The sequence below is a fragment of the Nematolebias whitei genome, chromosome 11 (assembly GCF_014905685.2).
Source record: "Nematolebias whitei isolate Nwh7 chromosome 11, NemWhi1, whole genome shotgun sequence".
NCBI lineage: Eukaryota > Metazoa > Chordata > Actinopteri > Cyprinodontiformes > Rivulidae > Nematolebias > Nematolebias whitei.
This window is the reverse complement of record NC_056508.1, coordinates 24772458-24794257: the sequence shown is the minus strand read 5'-3', so window position 1 is coordinate 24794257 and position 21800 is coordinate 24772458. Positions and strand designations below refer to the sequence as shown.

General features: G+C 41.0%; 1 protein-coding gene across 1 annotated transcript in view; it reads right to left on the bottom strand.

Annotated features, from left to right (window-relative positions):
- Positions 1 to 21800, bottom strand: part of dnmt3bb.1 (DNA (cytosine-5-)-methyltransferase 3 beta, duplicate b.1) — a 77813-nt gene that overhangs the window by 9907 nt on the left and 46106 nt on the right. The window contains exons 8-16 of the mRNA XM_037684049.1: positions 21381 to 21488; positions 15364 to 15505; positions 15148 to 15270; positions 14474 to 14518; positions 13381 to 13460; positions 11946 to 12058; positions 10668 to 10851; positions 7972 to 8056; positions 6343 to 6488 (exon numbers count right to left, since the gene is read on the bottom strand). Coding sequence (XP_037539977.1) covers positions 6343 to 6488; positions 7972 to 8056; positions 10668 to 10851; positions 11946 to 12058; positions 13381 to 13460; positions 14474 to 14518; positions 15148 to 15270; positions 15364 to 15505; positions 21381 to 21488 — 1026 coding nt within the window. The remainder of the gene's footprint in view (positions 1 to 6342; positions 6489 to 7971; positions 8057 to 10667; positions 10852 to 11945; positions 12059 to 13380; positions 13461 to 14473; positions 14519 to 15147; positions 15271 to 15363; positions 15506 to 21380; positions 21489 to 21800) is intronic.

Here is a 21800-nt window from a genome sequence, read left to right as displayed (position 1 = left end):
AATAATAATAATAATAATAATAATAATAATAATAATAATAATAATAAAAAGAAAAGAAAGAATGAAAAAAATATTAGATCATTTTAGGAGATGAAACACAGTAAAAACCTGTCTATCCGTATAAAACAACAAATGTCATTTCCTCAGAAGTTTTGTTGTCAGTTCTGTCTTCAGCTGAAAAAGAAGTCACTTCCTGATTATCCACTGAGTCTGTCATTAAAAAAAATGCAGGGCGGAGAAGACATGTAAACTTTAAAAATATATTTTGCTTTTCTGAAGTGGGGTTCAGGGGAAAAGTTCTGAACAATAAATATATTAACTGTTTGGAGACACAGAGTTGGTTCCAACAAGATGGAAGTTTTTAGACAACTTCATTTTGCACATGATCAAGTGGTTCCTCTAAACACGATTGGTAAAGCTGTACAATTAGAGCATTGTATAAAGCTTGTATGTGAGCAGCAGTGAGTGTAATGCAGCCCAAGGGAACTTCTGCAAGGAAATGTTAAAATTTTTTGACAAAACACCGTCTACATATAATGTCCAAACACACGTTTGTCTCAACAGCAATTACAACTTTTACTTGAAACACAAATGAAGCACCTACTTCACAGCCAACCCACCATTCATTTAACTTGACATGGACATGTTGGATGACATGTTGTGCCCCAGGCTGCCCTTGAAGTCCTACTGCTGCTGCAACTGCTTTATGCAAATATATACAGAATTCTACTGTATGTAAATTAGAGATGCACCGATCTGATACCAATATCTGTATCGGTACCAATATCTGTATTGGTACCGATACAGATATTGGTACCGATATCGAAAAAACTTCTGCATCGGGTATCGTGACAATGTGACCGATCCATGACTGGGCAGATCTATTCACTCTAATTCTATGCTTTGTGCTCTGAGTGATGTTACGTGCTAGCATACTGACTGAACAAATTAAAGTTGTGTTGTTTTTACATGTTTGACCAAGCTTGTGAAGCTCTTGGTGTGTTTAAGTGTGTTGCTCTGGTGCAGAGTTTTCAATAAATTTGTAATTCAGTACATTCATGTCTGCATTTAAAAAAAACTAATGTTTTAAGTTAATTCAGCATGGGGTTTGTAAGCTCAGTCATCCAGGTAGACAACAAAAATGGCTAAATCATATCATCTGGACCTGTTTCAGAAATGGGTCTAGATGACATGATTTAGCCATTTTTGTTAATTCAGCACAGTTTTTCTGTATCGGATCGAGATCTGATCAGTATCAACCGATACGAAACCGTAGGTATCGGATCGGAAGTGAAAAAAGTGGATCGGTGCATCCTTAATGTAAATATGCATGTGCTGCTGAATTAGCCATTAGAATTAAGGTTATTAACACATTATTAACATATTATTAATGCATTATTAATGCATTATTAATGCATCTATGCAGCAAATGGTTAACGCCAACAATTTTTTAAACGGTGTTAACGGCGGGACCAATGACACACACACACACACACACAAACACGTGCATCTCAACCAATGAGAGCCTTTGTTTTGTTTCTTGCGTGCAGAGCTCACATGAACCAAAAGGAGCAGCAGGACGCAACAAGAAGAAAGGTACCGGACTTTTACATGGGCATTATTATTTCAAAACTTTTCCCGATGGCAGGCTGGATAGAAGTAAAGTTATCTGTATGCACTGCAGCAGTAAACTGTCACTAAAGGTGTAGTTAGAGCTTGAAATATCACTTCAATTCAACAACAACAACAGCAACATCAAATTGTGGGTGGAAAAGGTGAAACACCCACACCTCCCTCCACCCTCATTCGCCCCACTCTGGGCCCCTGAGCAAGCCCCTTAACCCCCACCACCTGCTTCCTAAACAGGTCGCTCTTGAAAATGAGTTCTCGTGACTCAGTGAGACTACCTGTATAAATAAAGGATAAATTATAAAAAATAAAAAAAAGACAGGCTAACAAATGCTATATCTGGAAGTGGATTGTTACAAATTGCAGGCCTGTTAGCATTGAGGAAGATGCTGGTCTGTGTGACGTCCTTAGAACTGCAACAAATGACAGTATGAGCCTCCCTCACAGCACACCATCACAAGAAGAATTTGTGAGTTGTATGAAAATAAAAGAGCTACAAAATGTTACAACGTGCACCAACTGTTGCTTTCACTGGAGACTACAGGACATCTCTGGGTAATCATAACTACCTCAGAGTTACATTATATCGATGCACAGTGGACGCTGCAGTCACATGCTCTGACTGTAATGAAAACAGGACAGAGACATTTTGCTGAAAATGTGCACAGAACATTTTATTATTGTTGCTCAGCAGTGGAACATTTCACATAAAGTCAGCACACTCAACACAGATAAACATGATGGCTGCTGCAAGACATCTGCCTTTTGAACATGTCCCCTGCATGGTCTCCAGCATTCTGTCCCAGTGTCTCTGCAGAACAGTGTGTTTGACAATGTCCTCGCCAAATGCAGAAAAGTCGTGGACCATTTTAAACATAGTCAGAGTCAGAGTCAGAGTCAGAGTTTCTTTATTGTCATTCGCACCTCATGTGGTACATGTGGTGGAGCGAAATTATGTACGCAGGGTCCCAGTTACATCCAACAATAAAATGTATAAGAAAAACAGTAATGACATCTAAGATATGAACTAAGAAAAACATCAACTAAATATACACTAAGCACTCATAACATAAAACATTGAACATCAGCACAAACATGAACATGAGTCTGTGAGTAGATGTGCACGCATGAACACATCAACATTTAAACAGATCAGCAGCAACATGAAACAGATCAGCAGCAACATGATATGGTTTTTCACAGTGATTATTCTAGTTAGAGATTCATGAGTCTAACAGCCTCAGGGTAGAAGCTGTTCCTCAGTCTAGTGGTTCTACACTTAATGCTCCTTAACCTCCTTCCTGAGGGGAGTGGGGCAAAAAGTGTGTGTGCTGGGTGGGTGGGGTCCTTCATGATGCAGGTGGCCCTCTTCCTGCATCTGGAGGTGTAGATGTCTGTGATGGTGGGGAGACTGATTCCAACAGATTTCTGTGCAGCCTTCACCACTCTCTGCAAAGCTTTTCTTTCTGCAGCTGTGCAGCCTCCATGCCACACATTGATGCTCGAGCACAGGATGCTCTCCACTGCACACCTGTAGAAGGAGGTGAGGACTGAGCTTCCCAGACCAGCTCGCCTCAGCCGTCTGAGGAAGTAGAGTCTCTGATGAGCTTTCTTGATCAGGCTGGTGGTGTTGTTGCTCCAGCTGAGGTTGTCATTCATGTGTACACCCAAGTACTTGTAGCTGGAGACCACTTCCACCGCAGATCCTCTTATGTTCAGGGGGGTGTAGGTGTTTTTGTTCCTTCTGAAGTCCACAATCATCTCCTTTGTCTTCTTCACATTGATGTGAAGGTTATTCTCTTTGCAATAGCTCTCCAGGTGTTCCACCTCTTGCCTGTAGCTGGACTCATCATTGTTTGTGATGCATCCCACCACCGCTGTATCATCTGCAAACTTTACAATGTGACAGCCTGGATGGGTAGCTGCACAATCATATGTGAGCAGAGTAAACAGAAGGGGGCTCAACATACATCCCTGAGGAGAGCCAGTGCTGAGGGTTATGGTGGAGGAGGAGAGGTTGTGGATCCTCACTAACTGTGGTCTGTTTGTTAAAAAGTCTAGTACCCAGTTGCAGATGGAGGGGCTTAGTCCTAGTGTGGATAGTTTGTCCATCAGGGTTTGGGGGATCATGGTGTTGAAGGCGGATGTGAAGTCCACAAAGAGCATACGGACGTAAGAGTTTTTCTGCTCCAGGTGGTTGAGTGCAGTGTGGACCACAGAGGAGATTACATCCTCTGTTGATCGGTTCTCACGGTATGCGTACTGATGAGGGTCCTCGTTGATGTTGATGGTTGTTTTGATGTGAGTCATGACCAGTTTTTCGAAGCATTTAGCGACTATCGGGGTGAGGGCCACTGGCCGATAGTCATTCAGACCAGTCACTGTAGAGCTTTTTGGGACTGGGATGATGGTGGCAGTCTTCAGGCAGGTGGGAACTGTCTCCAGGGTAAGTGAGGTGTTAAAGATGTCTGCCAGCACCTCACAGAGCTGATCAGCACATTCCTTCAACACTTTTCCGGGGATGTTGTCTGGGCCAGTTGCTTTGTGCGGATTAATCCTCCTGAAGGTACTCCTTACTTCTGCTGAGGTCACGCTGAGATGCTCTTCATCCGGTGGCGAGGTGAGTCTGGTGCTGGGTGGTCTGTTCGGGTCTTCAAAGCGTGCATAGAACTTGTTGAGGGCATCAGGCAGAGATGGGTCTTTGGGACATTGTTCGCTCCTTCCTTTATAATCTGTTATGCACTTAATGCCCCTCCACATGCTCCGAGGGTCTTGTGAGATAGTCCAGCAAATGTTGCAGAATTAGAACAACAACAAAACTGGACATGGACAAAAAGAAGAGTCACTCATACAAGATGTTCCAACCAGATGGACTTCAACTCTGGACATGATCAAGTGTCCTCAGAAATGAACAGCCACTGAGACATGTCTTTGTCACACACAAGATCAAGACAGCTGAAATGGACAAACTACAAGAGTTGGAAACGCTCCTCAAGCCCTGCAGGTATATTTTACTTCATATATTTTTCATTGTCCTGTTTGTATGAGATATATAATGTACTGTGTAAATGTACCATAAATATGTGAACAACATTTTTTTGTTTATATAAGTATGTAAATATAATACAGTTCAACTAAAATAGGTCCGATTTTTTGTTGTTGCAGGGATGTGAGTGAAATTCTGTGAGAACAAATTTATGTCTCATGCTCTGCCATCCGGGCAGCACGGTGGCGCAACTGGTAGAGCTGCTGCCTCTCAGCGAGCAGGTCCCTGGTTCAAACCCCGGTCCAGGGGCCTTTCTGGGTGGAGTTTGCATGTTCTCTCCGTGCATGCGTGGGTTTTCTCCGGGTACTCCGGTTTCCTCCCACAGACCAAAAACATGCATGTTAGGCTGATTGGTAACTCTAAATTGTCCCTAGGTGTGAGTGAGAGAGTGAATGGTTGTTTGTCTCGTTTGTCTCTATGTGGCCCTGTGATGGACTTGCGACCCGTCCAGGGTGTACCCCGCCCCTCGCACAGTGATTGCTGGACATGGGCACCGGCGACCCCCGTGACCCAAAATGGAACAAATGGGTAAAGATAATGGATGGATGGATGGCTCTGCCATCCTGCCTGCGTTTTGCCATCTCTGTCAGGTCATGGAGAGCTCTGATGATGATCCTGCCTAAAAATGTGTAATTTTTTCTCTAAAATAAACTAAAAACACCGTTGCCCTGGCAAATAGCTTTGGTTTCATATTTGATATGGAGTTGATCATGTTTATGTTACTAGAAATATTTTAATTGCTAGGGGAACACTGCTGTTAAAAAGTGCTTTTTTAATGGATTGAACTTTTTTTTAAAAATAAAACAGTACCTTAAAAACGTTCTAAACATCTTTAAGTCATGATTTATTAATTTAATAATGAAATTAATCACAAAAATATTTGAGATTAATTGCAATTAAATTTTCTTAATCTTTGCCCAGCACTAATATATAATTATATACATCATATGCATTGTGGATGGAGAGTTTTAGTGTGACCAGACAGGCGTTTGCCTCAGAGAAACTTCTATCACATTCATGGTTGAAGGACAGCGTCAGCTGAGTGGAGAAGTTTGTTATTTGGACATTGAATGGTGGGAGGCACACCCTCTTATTGCTAAAGTGGTTTAGCCCTGGATCTGAAATAGCAAATGAGAAGAGATACGCCTCAAACCACCAGGAAGTGAAGTTCCGCAAAAGAAAAAAATAAAATAAAATAAAATGATAATAAAATAAACTAGCAAATTTGCACCTTCAATTAAGGCATAATTAATATGTAAACAATGTAAAAAGTACTTGTTGTTTATGCATTAACACATAGTTTACTTGTTAATTACGCATGAACTTTTTACGCGTATGTATCACGTAAACAACACATACATTAAACGTTGTTTGCACGTTAAAGTCATATGAAAAATTCACGAGTATTTGGCCCAGATGGCTTTCCATGGTTAACCAGCGTGTGCATGAAGGGCCATGAAAACTAGCAGCTGTTTTTATTCCAGTGATAACTGTTGGACGTTAACGCTCTTTGTTCAAAGAACTGATGTCAAAATGGCCAGAATATCCCATCAACTACAATTTGAAATGAACAACAGAGATGAGATGGATTCATTGTTTCCTGGTTGGAGTTTGATTCATTTCAGTTCACCAGAACAAAAGAAGACTGAAGAGCGTGTCTTTCTTACATTTTTCTTGGTGATGTTTCGAACATCGTGGACATACTGGATCTTTCCTTCATGTCTGACAACACCCACTGAGATGGAGTCCTCACACACCTCTGACGCCACGTACTGGTCCACCTTAAAACCCAGGTCCCTTAGAACCAGGTAGCCTGAAACCGCAGAACACAAAAACATCCAAAACGTCTTCAAATATATAAATCATCACACAAACACAAGATCTACATTTTCAAATTTGTTCAAGTTCAAGTTCAAGTAGGTTTTATTGTCATTCGCATCACATGTGGTACATGAGGTGGAACGAAATTGTGTACACAGGGTCCCAGTTACATCCAACAACAGCAAACATATAAAGTTGAAACAAGGATCCAAGATATAAGCCAAGAAACACGCTAAACACTAATAGTGCAAAACAATAAGCCGAACAACAGCAGCATGAGTCTGTGAGAGTAGAAGAGTAAGAATGAATACAGCAGCATGAAATAATCAGCAGCATGAGATCAGCAGCATGGATAATCAGCAGCGCACATCACCAATCAAAGTGGCATTACAGTGATTTTTTTCTTTCTTTTCCCACTGTGATAATCCTGGTTAGGGATTCATGAGTCCAACAGATCTCAGGCTAGGCTCAGGGAGCAGCTGGGGGATTAAGAGCCTTGCTCAAACCCAGAGTGGGGCAAATGAGGGTGGAGGCAGGTGTGGGTGCATCATCTTTCCCACCCAGATTTTTTGTAAGGGTCAAAAGATTTGAACCTGTGACATCTCATTCACAGGCTGGCCTTCTGTAACCTCTGCCCCATACCTGTAGAGAGCCAGTCCATGAAGACGATCGGTCGCTGATGTCTCTTGACCCTGAGGGATTGGAATAGTGAATATTTGTAGTTTTCAAGATGAATGTTTTTCTGGTCTGGAACTGAACAGGAACTTGAAGAAAACCTTAATGTGTTTGGGGCAAGATATTCAAGTGGGCAGGAGATACAGTGAGTAGAAGAACAGAGTTTTTTTTTTCCTTGTCTAAGGCAGCACAGAGTGACGGATCCTGGAAAGTGGAGGGTGCAATTTTCGCCATTTTGACATGGAAATCCCATTTTTGAAAGGAACATTTCTTAAGCCTAGATGCTGCCACAGACATAAATGGAAGTCCGTACCTCACTTATTTTTCAAGTAATTGCACCACAACATGAATGGACGGACAGACAGATGGACAGAGCGTATTTCCAATTTCTCCTTTTCACTCCACGATGGGTGACATTTAGAGACAGTGCAGATGTGGCAGTGTCCAACTGGCACTGGGAGCAAGCTTGAATTTATGTTGAGAGTATGGACATAGTTCTTGCTTTGGTTCTACAGGGCCTGAAAAGCTTCGCCGTCTCCCAGTTCACCTAAAAAAAATGCCTAAAGAAATACATTCCTAAGTTTTCTCTTGGTCCTTGAAACATGTCAACTGGACAATGAAACCTGTTCAACCTAAGCAACTTTACAAATCTTCCCATTATGCTTGAAAAATAAATGTTAGTGTGTCAGTGCCTACTTTGATCAAAGTAAATACATTCTTCTGCACTGTGGATGAAATGCTTGTATTCATAACACCGACATGGGTTTCCTGTCACACTAAAGCTTCGTTACAAAACTCACCAGTGGCAATGCCATCAAACAGGGAGAGGACTCTGATTGGTCGTCTCTGCTCTGCAGGGACTGCTGGGAAAATCTTAGTTTTCTCCTGAAAGAACAACAAGACATTGTTGGTAAGTCGGAGTCATGTCTGAAAAACATTTTCTTTGATTTAGTCCATACACCAACACTTTTTATCATTGTAAACTACCAAAACCACTGAAGCAACTTTGTGAAAAGTAAAATAAACAAGACTAAAGTATAGTTTTTACCATGATGTTATGTTATATTTTGAACAAGCTTGAGCATAGATGTGTGTGCAGTGTTCAGATCAACATTTTTTCTTTCTTCTACGTTGTTGTCCCCCCATGACCCAAAAAGGAAGAAGCGGGTAAAGATGATGGATGGATGGATGGATGGATGGATGGATGGATGGATGGATGTGCTGACTTTCATTGTAATGTGTGGCTGCATCTAAGTATAAGAAATTTCACTATCAAAAATTTAGTTGTCTGGTCAAAATCCAAGATGGCCACCACCAGCTGTTTCAGGTGTACCACATATGGTAGCCAGAATTAAAAAACTGTTTTTTTGTCTATTTGTTTTGAGGATCACACTAGAATAAATGCCTTTCTGGCTGATGACCATGGTACCTAGAACAGAGGACCGTGTTTAGAAATGTAGATATCTGTGAAGGCTGGAGCTAGCTCATTTGGCAGTTCAGTCACAATCTAAGTCCTGAATATCCTCTAAAGTACAGATATAGTGACAAGAGCGTCTAAGAAACAGCCTGTCATAGAGTTCGTTCTGAGGTCTGTACTCCTGAGCATCACGCGAGTAAGAACAATCAAAGTTCATGCGTAATAAATGTCTGATGAATCAAAGACAACTTGAAGGCAGGAGTAAAAGCCAAAACGCTCTTGAGCCAAAACTTCAGAAAATGCATGTGCCCAATACAATTCTAGGAGGATTCTAGGACCTTCAGGCTATAAAAGCTGCTCTTCCCACCTATTTATTGATGACAGCAACTTAATAAAAAATTGGTGAAGAGCTGGCCCAGCGTTCCATGGACCTGCATTGTTCCTCCTGAATCTGAGGTTCGGTTCATTGATCAGACTCTCTTCTCCAGCACCCAAATAGACCTTACTGGGGATGAGTCTTCAGACTTCTTCAGTGTCAAACTAAAGAAAGTCTTTTGGATAAAAGATGAAACGTTTCAACAAAGAAGAACCCGTCCAGAGGCCCTGACTCAACCTTGCTAGATTTTTTTTCTTCTTCTTTCGGCTGCTCCCTTCTTCAGAGGTCGCCACAGCGAACTAACTCGCACAAAGACTTGCGATTGTTTTTATGCTGAATGCCCTTCCTGATGCAACTACAGACCACCGAGCTACCACAGCCCTCTGTGTGGAGCAGAGAGCTACCGACAAGAATGCCCGGGGGAGCAGATGGTGGGGGTTAAGGGCCTTGCTCAAGTGCTCCGAGTGGTGCAAATGAGGGTGGAGGCAGGTGTGGGTGCTTGTACTGAAACCAAAACACAACTTTAATATTGAAAATTATCAATGTAAACCTAAATTTGATATTTAACCTTCATTTTTAGAGCAACTACTACTTCTGAATAGACATTTGAATTTAAAAGTGGCAACTGAATGCTTCAAAAATCTTCATGTGATCCAGAACAATGAAAATAAAAATAAAAAAACACACTGTGCGGGGTTTTCCTGCAGGCTCAGAACCCAGTGTTTTGGTCCCACCCACTTTACATCAGCATTCTGATTGGTTAATTTTCCTGTCTGTTATCAAACAAACGTCCTGCAGAGACGAGTTCAGCCTTCACTCCTGACGTTCTAATCAACAAGAGCGCCTTCTTTTTCTGCCTGGAGACACAGATTTAAAAGAATCTGATTGGATAACTGTATTTGCATGAATTAAAATAAATTGTGCTCAACTGCAAAGCACCTTACAGAAAATAAACTAACCTAATCAAAAATAAATAAATTAACTACATTGAATATGTTTATTTTAAATAAAATAAACAATATATAAAAATTCTAAAAGTAACATTTTATTTGTGCTGAATTCTTCTGCCCTCTCTGAGTGCGCTGGAACGTTCCCTGCTGGTTATTATAAATGGTTATCACAGAAAAATCCTACAGATATAAAACAAGATCTGCCCTAATTCTTCATACATAACAAGCTCATAAAACAAAGCACCATTAAAGAATAAACTGTGGCAAACTTGGGAGTTACTTTGCATAACTTCTGTCTGTTTTATTTATCATAATAAATAACCATCAGATTAGTTTATGGTTTCCTGAAAACATACTATTTTCCAAATAAACATATTGACTAACGGGCTTTTTCAGAGGAAGGAGGCTGATTTATTCTTAATAACAACACTTTTATAAATATAAACATCTGCAAATCATATAACAGTCTACATGAGTTAAGGTTCTGGGATTGACTAAGCTTGATAATACTGATGCCACCATGGTTAATCTTTTGTGTGTGTGTGTGTGTGTGTGGGGGGGGGTTATAAATTATACATATTAGTCTTATATATTCTGTATGAAATTGTCTAAAATTTGAAATTTGATTTCACTTTACAGAAGACTATTCTATACTTTAATATGGAATAGTATGATCGGTTCATGATGGCAATAAAAAGTACAAAATATCCAAGGGAGTGAATACTTTTCAAACACATTGATCAAATGACTCACAAACTCCTGTCCGTTGTCATTAGCAAAGAACTCCTGCAGCTTCATGCTCCAGTCGTGCCGTCGTTTGAGGACCCCATACTGCAGGAGGGGCTGGCACATGTAGCATCGCCATGGGTCCTGGTACCGAGCGCTGTTAGAAGCTCCGGGGTCAATCAGGATGTCCAGACAGTCCACACAGAAACATCTGGGAGAACAGGCATAAACAGCTGGAGAATCATGCTGACAAAGGAGAATCACCACTGGATCCTCCAGATCCACTTGCAGCTTAGTCAAAGATTTCTCCAAAGAAACCTGTTGTAGAAAAATATTCTCGCTTTATCTCACTTACTCAAAAGGAGCCACATTTGATAAGAGGAGATTTTTAAACAGTTTTTACTGGCAAGGTCAGATTTTCAGGACAGGTTACACAGATATACAGGAAGTACACGCATGAAGCCCAGTCATAAAAATCTGCCACGAGCCGTGTGTGAAGCTTGTTTTTATATGCTTATCAGTTCAGCCAAGATCACAGACTTGGAGGAGTCCTTGGAGTGCCAGCTGCACGTAGCAGCCTCACCCAGCTCCTCATTCAGCGCTCTCTGCTTACCCAAACATATGGTTCATGGGCAAAATTAACATTCTCAGCCATAGTCATTAAAAACATCCATAAACTTTGACCAAACATTCCCTAACAAAACCGTCCCGGTGAGATCTGACCTTTGATGTGTTTAACACAGTCAAAGGTCAGATCTCTCCCTGTGTGTGTGTATTTGGACATGTCTTTTCAAGTTCTATCCATCCATTTTCTTTTAACCACTTCTTCCTTTTCACGTCGCGGGGGTCACTAGTGCCCATATCCAGCAGTCACTGTGTAAGAGGCGGGGGACACCCTGGACAGGTCCAACACATGGACACATAGAGACAAACGAGACAAACAACCATTCACTCTCTCACTCACACCTAGGGACAATTTAGAGTTACCAATCAGTCTAACATGTGTTAGTGTATGTGCAGTGTTTTATACTGAACTATAATATAAATGCAACACTTTTGATTTTGCTTCCATTTTTCATGAGCTGAACTCAAAGGACTAATACTTTTTTATGTAGACAAAAGGTGTGCAGGTGTTGTGTTTGTGTTCAGTGTTGCATTTCTATTTTTGTTCAGTGTCATGTTTAAAGCTTGTGTTTGTCTTTGTGTGTTTTTGTTGTGAAGCTACTGGTGGACCATGCAGGTGTTTCCTCTGGGTATGAAAAAGTCCAGACTGTGTGTGTGTGTGTGTGCGTGTGTGTGTGAAACCTGCAGCAGTTGGCATTGCCACAGAGCAGAACCTCTCGACCTCCACAGCAGACAGTGCAGTAGGACTGGTAGCCATCATCGTCGTACATGTAGGACGTTTCCAGGTACACATCCTGAACACAACACAGGTGTGGCAGCTTTCACCTCCAGCCCAGCTCTCAGACAGCTTTGGATTCATTTTACTACGATGTCAAAATAAACCTGCAGAACACGTCTGATAGAAAATTAGAAATTGATCCTGATGCTTTTCATGGCAAATATGTCTTTCAGCTCATTCGGCTGTCAAAACATGAACCGTCCTGCTGTCCTTCGGTCAAAATGACCCACCAAGACAGTTTCAGGACTTTATGGCTAAAACTTTGGGGTTTTCTAACATTGATACATTCAGACATGAACTTTATTTACAGTTTTTGTCTTTTTCAGATACATTTCAAATCTTTCAAAAACAGTGAGCTTTTCTGCACGTTTTTTTAAATATTTTAAATGTTCTTTTAATCTCCTTGTGTGGGTTTTTGTTTTATCTGTTTGTTTCCATGTGGTTTTTCATCTTGACACTATCACTAAACATAGTTTTACAACAACTTCTTCCACACCACATTCAGCCAGATGGCAAGAAGTAAATAAGGGCTGTATGTGATTGTGTGTTTGTGTATACAGTAGTCCCTCGATACGTCACGGTTCGACTTTCGCAGACTCACTCTTTTGCTGGTTTTCAATCCTGTACACGACGCATGATTGTCAACTTTAATATTACTCACATGATTGGAACGTTAACGGGAGTGGACGGGAGCAAGAATCAACCAATAAGACCACAAACAAAAACAAAAACAAAAAATAACACTTGGGACAGGTGCTGCCATTTTGTAGTTTTCTTTCAATAAACCTACACTGTCGCAACTAACGCAAGTCAAAAGAACTACACAGCCCAGAAGCCAACAGTGCTTCTGGCTACTGCTTTCTACTGAAATTCATAGAACAGAAATGGAGGGAGCAAACACTAGAAGAGAAACTGATGCGGTAAAAATAGTTTTGCAACGCAATTTAAGAAGTAACAATCTATTTATTAAGCTCACAGAACTGGCAGGAAAGTTGCAAATAATCCTGAAGCTGAACTCGTCCATCAAGCTGTATCTTCATTGGTGAGTACCCATATAAAATTTTGCAGTGCTGTACAGTACATATACATATGTTGTTAAAGAGTTTAAAACATTGCAAGTGTGTCGGTAGGGTTTATAAAGCCTTGAAAAGTATATAAATACTAAAATTAATATAATGTCCCTACGTCGCAGATTTTCACATATATCGGGGGTGTCTGGAAAGTAACCCCCGCAATAAGTGAGGGACTACAGTATATGTACGTATGTATGTATAGGTGACATGGTGGCATGGTGGTTAAAGTGGTTGCCTCATAGAGAGAGGCTGTTAGCTGCCGTACCTTGCATGTTTGGCACAAGCCTCCTTCAAACAGCGGGTGGAAGGTTGCTGTTCTCATTTGTCCACAAGAGAGACAGAAATCTATAAAACAAACACACACCGATCAACTAAATTAACACACACCACTCCACACACACACACACACACACCACCAACAGATGTTACCTAATAGAGCTGGGAATAAACGGCAGTAGACGTACCGTATGCACACTATATATCAGTCCTTCTCAAATACTCCCCCCTGGGGGGGTGCCTGGGGGTGGGGGGCGTATGTGACCCTAGAAAACATGCTTTTATTGCCGCAGGGAGTAGTTTTTTTTTTTTTTTCACCATTCTCATTTTGTCGTATGCGTGCCTATTAATAAAGTTATGAACAAATATGGCTGCCTTGTCGTTTTGGGAGCCATGCATGAACCGTGTCTCTCCCCTCTGCTGCTGACACGATAAATAAACTCCAACCGTCACCTCCTCCGTTCTCCGCTGCTGTTTTTATGTCCATGCGCTCTGGACATCACTCACAGCGCGCATGCAACAAAGAGTAAACTCAAGTGAGAGCGACACCTGCCCCTCTTTCTTCTTTTGCGTTGACAAAATGTTTTAGTTTTATCGATGAGTTTGTCAAAGCATAATTTACTGAAGTAATGTTTAATAAATGTTAGGACTCTATTCTTTGCTAACAAAATAAATTCACCTCCTCAGTTAAGCTGCTGTTTTTATGACGCTCTGGACGCCTGTCACCCACAGCACGCAGGCAACAAAGAGTAAACTCAAAGCGAGAGCATTACTTGCCCCCCTTTCCTCTTTCACATTGACAAATTTTTTTAGTTTTATCGATGAGTGTGCTCATTGATCCTGATTTCATTTTGATAAATAAATTAAAAATCTGCATAAATTGTTTTATTCGTTTGTGTTTTGTAGGTCAAACTGTTTTATATAACACTCATGAGTTAAAATGTTGCTGATCAATTTGAATTTATTATTATTTATTGATAATATTTAATTTTATTTCTCAGTATCAAATGGTCAAAAACGTTTAGTTACAGGGGGGCATAACAGAAATAATTGAGAAGCACTGCCATATACGAAGAGTTTACCTTCAATACTTAGCTTCTTCTCTCGGACTTCATTCACCATTTGTTCTGACAGAAGACATAAAACATCAGGAAGTAATGTGAACGTCTGCATCATCATCAAACAAACCAAACACTTCTATCAGATCTGCACAAGCGAGACTGATAAAAACAACTAAACTTCATTCAAGGCTGACAGGTTCAGAAATCAGTCCAAAGGAGTCTGTTTTATAGAAATACTTTGTACAACGGGCTGCAAAAGTATTCACCCCAACCCAAGATAATCTTGTATGTATACGTTATTGTTTTTATAACCCAACCCTGGTCTGTACTTTGTCTCTGACCTGTGTGGAGAGCTCATTTGGAGGTGTTGAAGATGGGTTGGTTCTGGTGGCAGGAGTGTAAATTATTCAGAGATCATTCAGATTGTCCACAGGTTGATCTGATTGAACAGGCACCTTATGACAGTGTTGGTTGGGGTGTATACATGTGCACTTTTCAATTTTCTAGTTTTGTATTTTATTATTAATATGAAACAAGTTGTTTTCTCAATTTTCACTTCAGTACTTAATTCACTTCAATATTGTAGGATAATTAGTACTTATCAACATTGTAATACATTTCTCTCATGGGGTAAAGCAACCAGATAAAAATTTTGCAACCAACTGGATGCAGTTAGCATGACCTTTGACCCGTACCTCTGCTGCAGGACTCCTCAGGGGCCGCTTTGTTTTTGCACAAACTGTATTTGGGCCGCTTCGCACTAGCAAAGTAGTCATGCAGGGAAACGTTGACAATCTGGTGGTCCAAAGGGTTCCCATCTGCAAAAAGACCCACAAACACATTTACTCACAAAACAGAAAAGTCCAAATGAGAAATGAGATGAGGCAGAGTAGCTCTACAGCTCTGCTCACCGCAGCTGGGAGTTGGTTTGAGTCCTTCCTCTCCTTTGGGCAGAAAGCCTCCGTTGGCCCAGTCTAGCATGGGTTTGACCTGGTCCTCTGGGTTATCTGATGCACATGGAGGAAACGTCTTGTCTGCCCTGACGCTGGCCATCTGAGACAGCAGCAGAAATGTTAGCTTGTCAACTGTCCATAGTTAACGTTACTAGATGGATTTTCATATATACTGTATGAATGTTTCTGTTCAGTGCCCTGAGACAATTTCTTTTGTGACTTGGCGCTGTATAAATAAACTGAATTGAACTGAACTTAACTGAATTGGAAACACTTCTTACATGTGAACAAACCTATTTAGTGCATAGAGCATCCGCCACGACAAGTTAAAGTACTTGGTTTACAGTCATACTGAACTGAGTGTGCTCTTTAATACATCCAACAGTACACACAGGTGTAAGATAAACTCAGTGTGTGCTATGACCATATTTATCTGTAAAGTTGACAAGTTACAGCCCTTTCTGGTGCTGGTGTTGATTAGCCATGGTGGCCATGTTCAACTGGGTTGACTCCAGAAGTTAGCTGGTCAAGTACACCCAATGATTACGTTCTAAATGTTTCATGAAAGTCTATCCAGTGGTTCAGGACATATTTTGCCAACAGAGTCAGAGAATCAGAGAGGTTTATTTGTCATACACACCCCATGTGGTACATGTGGTCGAACGAGAATATGTACACGGGGTCCTAGTTACATCCAACAATAAAATGTAAAAGAAAAGCAATAATAAGATCTAAGATATGAACCAAGAAAAACATCAACTAAATAATACATTAAGCACTAATAGCATAAAAACAATACGTCGAACAGCAGCACGAACATGAGTCTCTCTGAGCAGATGAGCATGCATGAACACAGCAACATGAAACAGATCAGCAGCAACATGAAACAGATCAGCAGCAACATGATGTGATTTTTCACAGTGATTATTCTGGTTAGAGATTCACGAGTCTAACAGCCTCAGGGTAGAAGCTGTTCCTCAGTCTAGTGGTTCTACACTTAATGCTCCTCAACCTCCTGGATGAAATTACGGTATGACTAACAGTTAATGCTAACGTTTGTGGTGAAAGTCTTGGTCAATGAGTAGCATGTGTGTGAATGACACATATGTGTTGTGAATGACGAACTACAGACATGCTATTTTAGATTTCCGTAGCTAAAACTTTCATCCATTTTTGCATTTTCTAAGGTCAGTTGATTATGACAGCCATCTTGAATTAAGTTGACTCCAAAAAGTATTTGTCAGAGAATTTTCGGTCAAGGGTTATAAATGTTTTATTGTGTTTTATACACTGCCTGGCCAAAAAAAAATGTCACCACCAAAAAAAAAAAAGGTCACACACTAATGTTTCGTTGGACCGCCTTTATCTTTGATTACGGCATGCATTCACTGTGGCATTGTTTCGATAAGCTTCTGCAATGTCACAAGATCTATTTCCATCCAGTGTTGCATTAATTTTTCACCACGATCACTTCACCTGCCTCTCTTCTTACCCTGATGCGCCCATCACTCTGGAACAGGGTAAATCTGGACTCATCAAACCACATGACCTTCTTCCATTGCTCCAAAGTACAATCTTTATGCTCCCTAGCAAAGTGAAGCCTTTTTTTCCAGTCACTCACTGATCTCACTGATTAGTGGTTTTCTTAAGGCTACGCAGATGTTCAGTCCCATTCCCTTGAGTTCCCTTCACATTGTGCATGTGGAAATGTTCTTACTTTCACTATTAAACATAGCCCTGAGTGCTACTGTTGTTTTTCTTCGATTTGATTTCACCAAACGTTTAAGTGATCGCTGATCACGATCATTCAGGATATTTTTCCGGCCACATTTCTTCCTTGAAGACGATGGGTTCCCACTATCCTTCCAGTTTTTAATAATGCTTTGGACAGTTCTTAACCCAATTTTAGTAGTTTCTGTAATCTCCTTAGATGTTTTCTCTGCTTGATGCATGCCAATGATTTGACCTTTCTCAAACAGACTGACAACTTTTCCACAACCACGCAATGTCTTTCAACATGGTTGTTTAAGAAATGAGAAGCAACTCATTGCACCAGTTGGTGTTAAATAGCTTATCAGCTGAAAGATAATCGCCTGTGCAGTAATTATCCAATAGGAGGCTTGTACCTACTTGTTTAGTGAACCAGGTGGTGACTTTTTTTGCCAGGCAGTGTATATTGTGGCAGAGATGGCTGTTAAACATTTCCCTCTGCCCTGAAAACCTGCTGTTTACCAAAACAATCTCTTATCTTGACCTGGAGGCTGACTTGATGACTAGCAGTGTCTTCTTGGTGTTGTCGCCATGAGAACATGTCCAGAACATTCTCTTATATCTATCTGGAGGTCGACTCGCCAACTACAGCTGGCTATGAGGGAACAACCGCTGGACTCCGCTGCTGTATAAAAGTCTGCAGATGACTCTATTCAACGCTCATTCTGTGATATGTTCCATGCATTATGTATCTATGTATGTAATATGTCTTGAATGGGTCCTTGCAAGTAAAATGCCAATTCAAAATCTTCTTCTATCGTTGAGTGTGGTTCTTTTGGGTAAACAAAAGTTAGAGAGATTTTCTCCAACTGTCAGGTTTTCTGCTTTGCCTGCCATGGTTCCTGTTCATGTTTGTTTCATCTCAGCTCCTGTCAACCTGCACCTCAGTCTGCTCTTGTAACCACGCCCACTCAGCTGAGTCACCACAATCAGCTCTCATGCAGCTCACCTGTTGTCATTTGTACTTAAACCCCACAGCCACACTGCTCAGTGCCAGATTATGAAAGCCTCACAGTGAGTAAATGTCTAGTGTCCATGCCACAGTTTTGGTTGTCTTCCTGGTTCTGACTTCATGCCTGTCTTACAGATTACCCATCTTGACCATCCCCTGCTTACTTTGGATTATCTACTCTGTTTATGGTGACGACCTCTGCCTTCTCTACAACGACCACGTCTACCGGATCACAATTCAAGTCTGATTTCAGATTTCTGATCATCTGTGCATGACCCTTGCCTGTCTCCCTGGATCTGTCTTTTAGATCTTCCTCCTAACTGCTTCAAGCACAGCTCTGCCTCATAACCAGCTCACCTTCTCCATCAGTGACATCACACAATCTAACTCTAAGGAAATCCTCCCTCATCTACTTACGAAGGTTGATGGTTATAAACTGAACAATCAAACCAAAGCCGTTGAACTCCAGTTCACTAACCTTCCTGTCTCTTCAGATCGTGCTGGCCCAAGGACTCAGACCTCCACCAGAAGATGTTTACCAATAAATCTAATAAACCTTCCTGTTTGTGATCTGGTTCTTGTCACCAACAGTATAATCTGTATAGAGATATATACATTAACCCACACAGCAGCTGTTGACAATGAAGGAGGTGTCCAGACTATTGAACCTGATTTATGCTTGTCTATGGGAGAACTGCAGAAAGTTTTGTTTCCCTGCAGACTGATGTGTAATGAAGCAGATGACCAGTATTCAGCAGCAGTATGAGTTCAGAAACACACTCGGTTGGAAAAAGGCATAAACAGCCTCCCAACAAAGCTAAAGTAGGACAGAAAAAATACATAATCCATTTATGCCCTAAACATCAAGAAACTTTTACTGGGCAAGACAATGAACCCCTCATTGCTTTTGATATCGGTGTATGAATGTGATAAAGCTCTGATTATTCTTTGTATAGATCTAGTAAGTGCTGTATGAATGGGTAAATGAGGACACGGATTGTAAAGAGCTTTGAGTATCTTGATAAGATAGGTGCTATATAAGTACAGTCCATTTACTGTTTACCATTTACTTTATGGTTGGGTTGTGGCTGTTTAAACAGCTGCATTAACACTCTACCAGAACTGGACATCTGTTCTCAATGACAAAAATGATCTTTTGTAATTTTCTTTTTTTTTTTTTTTCATTTACCCATTATTTATACAGGTCTCATTGAGTCACGAGAATTCATTTTCAAGAGAGACCTGTTTAGGGAGCAAATGGTGGGGGTTAAGGGCCTTGCTCAGGGGCCCAGAGTCGGGCGAATGAGGGTGGAGGCAGGTGTGGGTGTTTCACTTTTTCCACCCACATTTTGATGTTGATGGTACCGGGAGTTGAGCCTGCGACTTTCCGATCACAGGCTCATCTTCTAACCTCTGTGCCACCACTCCCCTTTTGTTCTTGCATGAGCGCTGAGAACCCAGGTGAGCACGAGCTCCAGACAGAACTTTTTCCTGTAGGAGTGTGTTAAGTGTTGTGTGATTGATCAGAACTTTGTTGTGGATGTGTTTATGAAGAAAGTAACTGAAGTACAGCCTTTTTCACTTCAACTGCTTCGCTGAGGAGCAGCTGGCCGAGGCTATTTTTTTTTAATTTACAACTGCTCTTAAAAACTTATACATAGTCAAATGAATTTTATAAAGATAGTTAAAGAGCTTGTAGAAGGAGTTTGTGCCATTTCTGTGCAGGGAGAAGACAGCATGGAGAGACAGGCAGCTCTCTGTGGCTGTGCGGTCCAGGAGGGACACAGTCCCTACGTTCCTTCATCATAGTACACCGTCTGTTGGCAATGCTGGTAGCCTCCCTGTGACACATTTTCCTATGCCAAACCATGTGTACCATGTGAGCCTGTATAACAAAAATATTTGGTCGCAGTGAGAGAAACAGAAATGTGTATGGAGAAGGAAACATAAAGATGGGAGGGGAGCTCCATGATTTCTTTGCTGCAGTTTCTCATATATGTCCATGTGAAAAAGAATGTCGTACAACTCAGTCAGTGAGAGCAGACTTCTTCCCTCTCTGCAGAGTTTGGAGAAACCTTACCTGTACCTTGAAATCACTGAGCTGAGACTTGCAGAAAATCACAGTGGAAACATTCACTTATGGAGTTTACTGACCATTTTCCAGAAAATATGGTCACTAAACCCCTGAAATCAGCAGGCTTTGTGTTCTTAGAGCAGCTGTGACTTGTGAAAACAACAAACTGTGAATGTGGTAAAAAAAAATAATAATAATAAAAAAAAAAGCTTATTGTTAAGCTTTTTTGTTTTGTTTCTGCATACCTCTTAATTTGAAGGATCAGCTGGTCTCTCAACAAAATTGATCAACTTCTCCCGACAGGAGTCAGGGTAAGGAGGACCCTCTTACCTCGACGGAAACAAATTGGATTCATGATGACTGGTTATTTTGCTGTTTGGTTGGTGAATTCTGGATTGTCTACAAATTTGTGTGGATGTGTCGAAGCTCCACAGTGCTCAGACTGAATTTGTGGAGCTGCAGCAGGGAGCTGGAGCAGGCTGTTATCAGGACTGTGAACTCACTGGCAGCACTCATGAATGGTGGGAATAATCTTGGAGAAGCTGTGAGCTCAACTTTTGGCGTAAAGGATCAATTCGGCTGTTTTGGAGTTTCCATCAGAGAATATTTACCAGCGAGACTTTAAAAGGCAGAAACAACAATTCACGAGTTCTGCCTGACCCAAATTGTGGCCTTGATGCCGGACTTATCTCAACACCTCCTGGAATTCATTCAACCTTTATTTAGACAGGTAAATCCCATTGAGCCTGTGGACATGTAACAGAACCTCAACTGAGCTGAAAATGAATGTCACCTGAACAATGGCTGGGGGGGGGGGGGGGCGCTCTGGACTATGCTACGACTTTCCCTTAAAAATTCAATGTTTTCACCGGCCTATATGTACATGTATAACGTCTGTTTATGTTGCTTTGCTGTGGTAGGTTTTTTTGATGCCTCAAATTGAGCTCAGTGTTTGGTTAGTTATAGGAATTGGTTTCTTAACTAAGGTCAATTAACTGTGGTAGCAAATTTGAATATGCTGATTTCAAAAGGTAATCAGTTGTAAATGTTCATCCAGTAATTTATAAAAAAAACATAATCACTACAAATAAAACAGCTACATGGTTTCTTGTAAATCCAACCTGCCAGTAATCAATGAAGCATAAGTTGCAGTTAGAATGCTGTCACATTTACACTTACCTCTAGTGCTTGAAAGATAGCTCTGCGATAAGAGGCCAGCTTGGTGTAAGAAGCCTGGTTGAAGAACTTGGGGAAGGCTGTCAGAAAGTCCAGCTTGTCCGCAGAAACCTGACAAAAATACAGTAATGCTATCTGATACAGCCACCTTGTCATGCCTCAAAACAGCTCGGTAAATAAATGGCACACGGGTAAGAGAAGCTGCTTTAATCATTTTCCCAATAAACCAAGTGCAGCTCTGTCGTGAAGAGTTGCGTTTCTAACATCCTTCTACCAATATACCCACTGTCCCTCCTCTGGACATGTCCAAATCATCTCAGTCTGGCATCCATCCATCCATCCATCCATCCATCCATCCATCCATCCATACATACATACATACATACATACATACATACATACATACATACATACATACATACA